General features: G+C 48.7%; 1 protein-coding gene across 2 annotated transcripts in view; it reads left to right on the top strand.

The window, feature by feature from the left end:
- ZFYVE1 (zinc finger FYVE-type containing 1) overlaps positions 1–5865 on the top strand; it is a 47712-nt gene extending 41847 nt beyond the window's left edge. For both annotated transcript variants that reach the window (XM_070417187.1, XM_070417195.1), the window contains 4 exons: positions 1015–1185; positions 1909–2089; positions 2596–2709; positions 4226–5865. In XM_070417187.1, coding sequence (XP_070273288.1) covers positions 1015–1185; positions 1909–2089; positions 2596–2709; positions 4226–4458 — 699 coding nt within the window. In that variant the 3' untranslated portion in view covers positions 4459–5865. The remainder of the gene's footprint in view (positions 1–1014; positions 1186–1908; positions 2090–2595; positions 2710–4225) is intronic.
- The last annotated feature ends 4267 nt before the right edge of the window (positions 5866–10132 follow it).

A 10132-nucleotide genomic window follows, 5' to 3' on the forward strand; every position in this document is an offset into this window, starting at 1 on the left:
TTGATTCTGCAGTAAGCCACAATTCATACTTGGAATTACTCATAAATCACAACATATCCAAAACCTTTCCCTTCATGGAAAAAAATAAGCAGTTTTCTCGAAGGGACTTACGTGGTGATGTTCCCCTTGTAGGGTGATTCCTAAAGCCACCGGTTAGTCCACCTTTGAGCTTGCCTGGATCCTGCAGGTACCACATAACTGACAATTTCCTATTGTTTTGTTCCTCTTCTTCCCAGTCTCGCCTGACATGATGGCCCAGGCTATTCTGGTCCAAGGGTTTAATATGGCCTCACACTAGTATAACTTTCTCACAAGGTGTTTTGTGACTGTCTTTTGTTTTTGATCTGCTATAGTTATTTCTTGCAAAAGCTATCGTCTCTGTGGCAAGATTGTTTATAGTCCAAGAAAACAGTAACACTGTAGTGTACTTTTAGGCTGCACTCCTCATCGTCCTTGGAATTAGGGAATACAGGCTCCTCTCCTTCTGTTCATTCATTCATCCATTCATTATCTCAGCATATGTTGTTGAGTACCCTGTGTTCAGAATTGAACTAGATACTTACAAAATACAAAAGTGAAAAAGATAGGATATTGTTCTCAGAGAGTTTACAGTCAACTACATAAACAGATACTGTTCTTACATGTGGAAACAGGATTCCTGGAGATGTGCAGATATTAGAGGAACTGAGAGGAAGGGTTCCTAACCCAGCCTGGGTTTCCTGCGGGAGGTGTCATCGTTAAATGAGTGTTTCCTGGAGTGTATATCTTGTTTGTGGGCAAACTCAGTCCTGATTGAGCAGCTGCGCACCAAGTCTTACGGTCGCCTTGAAGAGAATCATTCGTCATGACTGGTTGGTGTGCTCTTGCCTAGAAGGTCTGTCCCTGTTTTTCTCTGCCAGGGAGTTTGTGGTTCTGAGTTGGCGGTGATGAGTGTGCCGCTCACCCAGGACCCCCGCCCTTTTCCTTTGAGTCCCTTCCCTCAGAGCGTGATGGGAGCCTGCGTTTTCATTTCAGACTGATGGATTTCTGAAGGACAACAACAATGCTGCCCAGCGCCTCTTGGACGGGATGAACTTCATGGCTCAGTCGGTGTCTGAGCTTAGCCTTGGGCCCACCAAGGCTGTAACATCCTGGCTGACAGACCAGATAGCACCAGCCTACTGGAGGCCCAACTCCCAGATCCTGGTACGGTGCGGCAGGCTGCTCCTATAGCCCTGGCATGGCCCGTCTTGCTTGTGTCGCTGCACCCTGTCCCAAGCTTGCTCTGTGGGGGAGGTGTGGAATTTCTCTCCCTGTCAGGTTAGCTCCTCGAGCATTGGAAAGGGGGATGCATTAAGGCAGGCAGTGTCCTCTTCGCCCCTAGAGTACCTTCACGTTATTCTGCAAGTGTTTTCTTTGTGATAGATTTTCCCTTCCTTACCTGCAAGGGCCAATCATTACTGATGAGATGCCTAAGATCATAGATACAGAATCTGAAGGTCAGGAGCCTTTGGAGATCAGTTAGAGTCATCCTAGGCTTGATCCATAAATCTCGACAGCACCCACAGCAAAGGAGCACCCAGCTGTGGCCCAAATCCTTTGACGGGGAACTTGCTCCGCACCAGCTTCCCAGAGGCTCTTTTGTGGGGCCATTAAAAAAATAGACTCATTTCTCTTCTGGCTTAGATTAGCCTTCTGAGAACCCTGTGACTCAGCCACATGATTTGAGAACCTTTCCCTGCACTTCTTGGAAGAAAATGATAATCACAGCTGCTTCAGTGGCTGGAGGTTTTAGGGCCCCTCCCTTAGGACTGGCGGGGTCCTGCCGTTTCAGGGTGGTCCTGTGGGCCTCCCCCTGGGTATTGGTGGCTTTCTCAGCTGAGGAGACATGAGTGACACCTGTCTCTGTCTGTTCTGGGCTTGGAACAGAGCTGCAGCAAGTGTGCTACGTCCTTTAAAGATAACGACACCAAGCATCACTGCCGGGCCTGTGGGGAGGGCTTCTGTGACGGCTGCTCATCCAAGACCCGGCCGGTGCCCGAGCGGGGCTGGGGCCCTGTGCCCGTGCGAGTGTGTGACAACTGCTATGAAGCCAGGAATGTCCAGTTAGGTAACGTGGGGTCTGGGAGCTGCAGGGTGGAGGGCGGGACCTCTCTCCTTGGCACTGGGTGTTGGGAAGTGGACTCCCATAATGCCCACCCTGTTCCTAACTGCATCTACTGACAGCAGCTGCTCCCGTGGTCTTGGTCAGCCTGAGCGCTGGGGTGCTATTTCTTGGTGGTGGTGGGGGGTGGTTAATCCTATCCTGTGTTTACCAGACATGGCTTGGACTGAGTCTTCTCTTGGAGAAGGTTCTAGGTCATGCTCCTGGAAGCTCTCTGCTCTACTTTAAGGAAAGGTTAGAAGATAGCTCTCGAGGGTTGAGGTAAAGGACTAACACGTGCCACCCGTCTCAGGGTCTGGGCTGACCTGACCCGCAGCCCAGCCCCTGGGGATAGTTGCCGGGCAGCACAGTGGTACCTGGGGAAGAACCCAGAAGCGCTCTGCTGCTGCCCTGAGTTTTCCATTTGGGAAATGACTAAGAGCTGACGGCTTTTCCTTTATCATTGTCTACAGATGTCGCTGAGGCACAGACGGATGACGAAGGTGGGACACTAATTGCTCGGAAGGTGGGCGAGGCTGTGCAGAACACTTTGGGAGCCGTGGTGACAGCCATGGACATACCACTAGGTGGGCCCGGCAGTGCTGCTCTGGGTGTAGTGTGTGTGGGATGGAAGGCTTCAGAGGGCCCTGGGCTGTCATTTTGTCAAAGGCTTGCAGACCCAGGTTGAGTCGGGCAGCAGGAAGGTGACTGAAAATTGATGAACATTTGCTTAACTCTGTGGAATACCTTAGTGGTTTCATGTTTCTATCCAGAGGCCATTCTCTTACACCACAGATTGCTGCATAACAAACTACCTGAACATGTAATGGCTTCAAACAACCACCATTTTACCACATCTCACAACTCTAAGTCAGGGAGAGTAATCCTTCTGTTTCAAGTGGCATTGCCTGGTATTCCAGTGTGGCAGCTGGACTGTCTCGAGGGTCCAAGCAAACCTAACTCACTTGCTGGGCCTTGGCAGGGATGCCTGGAAGTAGACCCTCCCTCTCTCTCCATAAAGCCTCCAGGCCTCTCCTGTGGTTTCTTCGTTGGTAGTTGGACTTCTTTACATGGTGGCTCAGGCTCTAAGGCTAATATTCCAAGAGACAAGTAGAAGCTGCCAGTCTCTTTTAAGGCCTGGGCCTGGAAACTTGTACAGTCTTCTGTAGGCACAGAGCCTGCCTAGATTCAAGGAGGGGGCACGAGTGTCAGAGAATCTGTGGCTGTGTTTAATCTGCCACACCAGCCAAGCTATTACTCACTTAGGATGTAAGATAGCTCTCCACGTCTGGCCTGGTGGAATGGGGTGAAGACCAGGCATTGTAACCAAGATGGGAAGAGGGAGAGGAAGGGAAACCCACCAGTGTGTGGAGGGCTTAGGCAGGGTTGTCCGGGCTGGGGTACTGCAGCCCTTTGTAGGGGAGAGACCAAGGTCTCCTGGGTGGGTGAGAATGAAAATTGCTTGTAACAGAATTAATCACTGTGGCTCACAGGACGAGCAGACAGTGAGCTTTGACTCCAGGGTGTAGGAATAGATGGATTTGCCCAGGCTTGAAGTTCAGGTTGCATCTGCTGTCATGGTAACTGGGAGAGGCAGGCTGCCCTTGGCGCACAGAGCCTGCCAACTGTGCTCACCCGCTGTCGGGTCTCAGGCCCCTGCGTAAGACATGTTAGTTCTTGTAATCCCCGTAACAGCTCTTGAAGGTGGGTTGTTAAAGATGAGGAAGCTAAGACCTGAGAAGTAACCTCTTGTAATCTTGCAGCTGCTAATTAACTGGTGCTCAGTGGAACTGGCATTCAAATGAAGATATGTCCTGACTCCGACTTCTTGTTGCTCCAGTGGTTCTTAATGCAGCTGCACCTTAGGAACACCAGGAGAGCTTAATAGATACGCACATTTCAGGTCCTGGGCCCCCGCCCTGAAGATTGTGGCCTGGGTGGAATGGGTGAAGACCAGGCATTGCCCGTGTAAAAGGTCTCTCGGTGATTCTGTGTGCAGTTGCATTGGGAGCCACTGGAGGGTCTGAGGACTCCTTCGTGCACCGTGGGACGGGGTGTTGGGTTCCGAGTGTCCCGCCCAACATGGTTCCTTCCTTGCCACAGGTCTGGTGAAGGATGCGGCCCGGCCGGCGTACTGGGTGCCCGACCACGAGATCCTGCACTGCCACAACTGCCGGAAGGAGTTCAGCATCAAGCTCTCCAAGCACCACTGCCGGGCCTGCGGCCAGGGCTTCTGTGACGAGTGCTCCCATGACCGCCGGGCTGTCCCGTCTCGAGGCTGGGACCATCCTGTCCGAGTCTGCTTTAACTGCAATAAAAAGCCCGGTGACCTTTAACCCCAGCTCCCTCTCCCCATCCTTCACAATTCCTTAGGTTCTCAGGGTTAGAAACAGAAGTCTCATCAAGGTAGGCTCTCCTCCTGGTCACCTGTGGTGGTGTGTATCCTCTCTGCTCATCCTGGGGCCACTTTCCCACGGTGTGGGGTAGGCAGATGGCAAGCTGGGGTGAGCCTGGCGGCAGGCCCGAAGGCAGAAACCCCTCGGGGCAGAGGACTGAGCAGCTTGTCGAAGCCGTTGCATTTATATCAGTTAAAAATAATAAATATATCCCCGTGTCGACATACGAAAGGCATATGGAGTCTCCAGGCTGCTGGTTGCAGACTGAATGCAGTCTGTCCCCAGCGCAGGGATAAGGTGGCAGTGGCAGCAGGTCTTCCCATAAAACCGAGCCAGGTACAAAGCCACTGTGTTGCTGGCCACCGTTTCTTCTTCCCAAGCCTTTGAAGCCTCTCCTTCCCTTTCCCTTTAGGCCTCTTGGTTGCCTGGGGAAGTGAGCTTCCCAGGTGCTTGCTTGGAATAGCCCGAAAGGGGTCTGTCTACCTGGGCCCTCCAGAGCTGCATCCCAGGCCTTGGCCTAAGCCTGTTTCAGAGACCACTCAGCCTAGCGTGCAGGTCACCGGAGTGGGTGGAGGGTGAGGGGTAGGGTCCTCAGCCCTAAGAAGTCAGAGTCCGGGTGATGTGACACCCTCGTACCCGGGGAGAGCTTGGAAGGAAGTGGGTCTCCCCAACAGTGTTTCCTGCTTGTTGCTGCTTCTGTCTGTGCATCCACTCGGCTTCCCAAAGGCCATACCCTGCTCCGAAAGAGAGCACCCACTTTCCGCCCCCTCTAACCTTCTCAAGCCACCATCTGCTTCTGAGTGTTGCACTAGGATTTTTATTGCTTATTTTGAAGTGTCTTAATTCTTTGTTCCCAGACACATGACCCCTCTAGCTATTGGAGGGGTGATCATGAGCAATCTTCCAGGGAAACAGAGCACAGAATGGACTGTTAGTTATTTTCTGTTTTGGTTTTTTTGAGTATCTATAAATATTTCAACAGATCATGAAGAAACAAATTCTCTCTGGTCCTTGCAAGAGAAGTCAAACGAACTTTTGCTTCTCATTAAGAGCTGGGACGTCCATCTCTGGCGTGACTGGAAAGACTGTTGTGCTGAATCCTGTCATCATGGTGGACTTTATCTTCAATGGCCAAAAACGAAGATATAAAAAGTGACATAGTTTTTGACTGAACTGGTGGGTGGGCGGAGCTTCAGGGGGTACTTGGCGGTCACTCTGGTGTGTCAGTGTGACGGGAGCCCTGGAATGTGTTGGTCTGCAGACCTGCTCCCTTGCTCCCATGGCCGTGACAGGCCCTACTCTAGTACTGTGTATCAACTTCGCTGTTATAAAGGACTTCCTGCTGAACGCGGACTCTGCGGCTCCTTCCTTTCACGTCATCAGTAAGTCTGGCTCCCTCTTTCTAGCTGATAGGAAAGTAGCTGGTGGCTTTCCAAGCAGAAGCCAAGCGAGTGGCGTATTTCTAGGGTGGTCATATTTTACTGGTAAATGCCTCAGGTTATTACTCTAATAAGAACTTAAAAAGCATAGCCAAAAACCACAAAACCATGACATGAGTTTTAATTTCGTGACAATGAGCTGTTTTCCCCCAGCTTTGCATAGATAGCATGCCCCAGCCCAGTTGGCTGACTTGGACCAGGAACTTGGTGGATATTCCTTAAGTGTGTTCAAACTGATGGTCAGAGAACTTTCTAGGGCTCCACACCTGCTCACTCACCGTGCTGTTCTCTTGTGCTTGGGCTGTTCAGCAGAGCTTTCCACGGAGGTTGAGACCAGGTTTTGTGGGGTGGGGAGCTCAGAGCACAGGCTGAGCTATGCCGGCCTGGTCCCGGGCAGGGCAGCGTGGTGGGTGCTGTGTGGTGCCGTGGTAGCAGCTGCTTCACTTGTGTTCTGAGGGTTTCACTCTGGTGGCTGTGGGCTCACATTCCCTGGGGAATCCGCCCTCAGAGGAGGCGAGTGTTACCATTGACATATGGAAACTACAGGTGGTGGTGGTGGTGGTGGAATTTTTGTCGTTCCCCTGCCCTGTCTTGTCTGTCCAACTCCTGTCGATCCTCCACTATTGCTTCATTCTGGTGGCTATTAATTACACTTTGGTCTTTGTCCCTTCCCTTCTTCTTTGCCCCATCTTCTCTTCCCTTGTCTTTCTCATTCCTGCTCAGGGTCCCTTTTCTTCTTTTCTCTCTGCTTGGGTCGGCCGGGCAGGGTGTGGAGGGTTAGGGGAGAGATGTATATGGTGTGGCCCTGTTAGACCTGTTTGTACTGTGGCCATGCGGGGGCGCCCCTGAGCATGGGAGTCTGCCTAGCCACAGGAATGACGCAGAACAGTATTCTGAACTTCCTTTCTCACACTAGTCAGACCAACAGGAAAGGAAGGGAACCCAGTGTCAGAGTCACACCAGGTTCTGTCTTCTCGCTCCACACATCCAGTCCTAGCCTCAGCTGAGTATCAGGTGGAAGCCAGCTCAATACAGAATGAAAACAAAGGCCTAAAAACCCCCACTGAGCTCTAGTGTACATACACATTTCAGCTTGATTATTTTTCTGAAACTGAACATATAGTCAACCAGCACCGGATGAAGAAACAACATAACTACACCCCAGGAACTCCTGGTCCCTCCTTACAGGAGGAGTATCCACTAACCCAGTGGTTGGCAAACTCATTAGTCAACACAGCCAAATATCAACAGTACAATGATTGAAATTTCTTTTGAGAGCCAAATTTTTTAAACTTAAACTATATAGGTAGGTACATTGTTATTAACTTAATTAGGGTACTCCTAAGCTGGCCTTTGCTAAAAATGTCCTCAATCTGATTGAGGTATGTTTGCTGAGGTCGACCCCTTCCAATTCTCCCATCCACACTCGTATACTTGTTTTGTCTATCTCCTTTCGTTCATCCTCTCTATATGTCCAGACCATCTCAACATACCTTTCTCAATCCTTGACACTACATCTTTCACTCCACAATGTTCCCTAAAATTAACTTAATAAACTTTAAAGTTTTAAGTCAACTTCACACTGTACATGCGCGCCCGCACATGGTATTTTGTGGAAGAGCCACACTCAAGGGTCCAAAGAGCCGCATGTGGCTTGTGAGCCGAGGTTTGCCGACCACTGCACTATCCCAACATGCATTAGCACAGATTAGTTCCTCCCCATGCCCCCCTTTAGGGAGGGGCTACATGAAGTTGTTTTTTAGATTTTTTTGTGTGAATTTGAGCCAAATTGTCAACAGTTGCTGGGAAGCAAAACTTAATGGATTGATATAATGCTTCGCATAAAGTTGTTTTTAAAAACATCTTATTTATTGATTTTAGAGCAAGAGGATGGGAGACATTGATTTGTTGTTCCACTTATTTATGGATTCATTTTTTTTCCTTTTATATTTTTATTGATTTCAGAGAGGAAGGGAGAGGGTGATAGAAACATCAATGATTAGAATCATTGATCTGCTGCCTCCTGCATGCCCCCCCCTCCCCCAGGGGATTGAGCCTGCAACTCGGGCATGTGCCCTGACTGGGAATCAAACCGTCATCTCCTGGTTCATAGGTCAATGCTCAACCACTGAGCCACATTGGCCAAGCTTAATAGTTGGACTTTTCAGAGGAAAAGGAATGGAGGATAGTTTGCTCTGAGCAGAGAGCAGGTAAGGGAGGAACTTGAAACATGTGTCCTGAGAGCACCAGGTGGGAGGTGGAGATGGGGCAACAGGATGAGGCATATGTGATCAAATCTCAAAAGAACACACATTTTATTCTGAGGCACAAGAAGCCGTTGAAGGGAGGGGTGTTAGCCAGGCAGTGGGAGGCCTGGAGAGGCAGACTTAAAGGAGTGGGCCTAGATGCTTTTTACATCATCAACTAATTGGGAAATGGAAGGAGAAACTGAGTTTAGCCTGCAATTGTTTTCGGAGATGGTTATGTGAAAGATTTAGACCAGGACAGATGTAGGGCTGACAGGTAAGTAGAACTAACTTGGTCTCAAAGGATGCTTCCAGGGACACTGATTCTGAGTAGCCTCCAGAGCCTATGGGGCCAGCTGAATTCTAGGGTGGCTACCCAGCAAGATGGTGTGTGAGGCACGTGTTTATCTGAGGGCATTTTTGATAGCCAGTATGTGCCATTGTTCTCATTTCTTTTTAGAAGGCTACAAGCAAGCAAACACGAGGCCATTTGACAAAGGGCTTATCATAGCTCAGGGCTGCTGTCACCGCTGCCTGCTCATTCTCTACCTGGGGAACAGGGCAAAATGCTTAATAGACATGCAAGTGAAAAATGCTTCGAGACTGTGTAACATACTAATCTTTGGAATACTATGTTAATAAGCAAACAGATCAAAATGCTTAATCAACTTCTCAGCTAAGTTTAACTGCTTTTCATACAACCTAGACTAAATGTTATGAGCAGTGACTGCTAACTAGACATCAAGAATAAATTGCTAAATTTAAATTAGAACTTTGAAAGCTTCCCACTTTTAAAAAATAAAGCCTAATGAAAATCTAAAATGGGTCTTCAACAAATGTATTTAGTTAACAAGAACTTGGGCTATGTTAAGAGGTATATGGTGATAGGACCACGCTTGTCAAAATTCACCTGGTATTCTCTTGAGTCGTCAGAATGTCTCCACTGTCTGGGGAGAGAGCAAAGTTGAACTGAGTAGCCAACCATGGGCTTTGGGCTCCACTGACACAGTACAGAACTCTATTGGTAGTGGGGGAAGCTCTGCAGTGGACGTGCAGTAACCAGTGATTCTAAATTGCAGATCCTGTAATGAATGAACTTGTGTATTGTGGTAACTTAGATCTTGAGAGAACAAAAGTATGTGTGGATGTTAAGGTCATGGCTCAGCATTTATTATGCTTGTTTGTGCTCTTGGGCAGGGGCATGTCACCAAAGTTACTCCAAGAGACTGCAGTAAGTGGCCACCTGGACCCTTCGATCAGATAGATATTTCCTGGGACCCATGTACAGGCCAGTATGCCAGGGTTGCCAATACAGGGACAAATCTAAATTATTAAACACAGAAGAATTAGCAAGCTTCTTACCCACTGGTGCCAGAAAATTTCATTTACTTGGTGATTAAGTATCATGAAATGTTAGCATCTCGTGTTTATGCTTGCACCGAGTCACTTCCTGATTTCTCCAGACCACCAGTTATAATGGCAAGTATGGTCAGTGACGGGAAGAGCATGAAAAATAGAGAACGTGGTCTCAGGTCTTCTGGTTCCAAGTCCCAATTCTCCACTAACAAGGTCTGTGATCTGAGGCAAGTCACTCAACATCTGTGCGTGGACTTCTCTACCTATTAATGATGCTAGTAATTTTTATATTACTAATACTGTCCTACCTCCTTTATGTGTAGTTATTAGGTAAGATGGTAAAGGTCTTTATAAAATATGAGGCACTAAAACTATTATAACATGTAGCTCATTTAGCAGATGACCAATCATTTTCATCTGCTTTTCTTTTGATGTGTTTCTCTGTACACTAAGTTGTATTAGTTTGAGTTCTGGCAGGAAGCAGATGTAACGCTCATGGGGGTAGCTGAAGCATTCTGGGCTAGCAGCAGTGAGGTGCAACTACCAGCTGTGGGTCTGAAGGGACAAATGGAG

The sequence above is a fragment of the Myotis yumanensis genome, unplaced genomic scaffold (genome assembly GCF_028538775.1).
Source record: "Myotis yumanensis isolate MYYU_CA2020_CCGP unplaced genomic scaffold, mMyoYum1.0.hap1 SCAF_1, whole genome shotgun sequence".
Lineage (NCBI taxonomy): Eukaryota > Metazoa > Chordata > Mammalia > Chiroptera > Vespertilionidae > Myotis > Myotis yumanensis.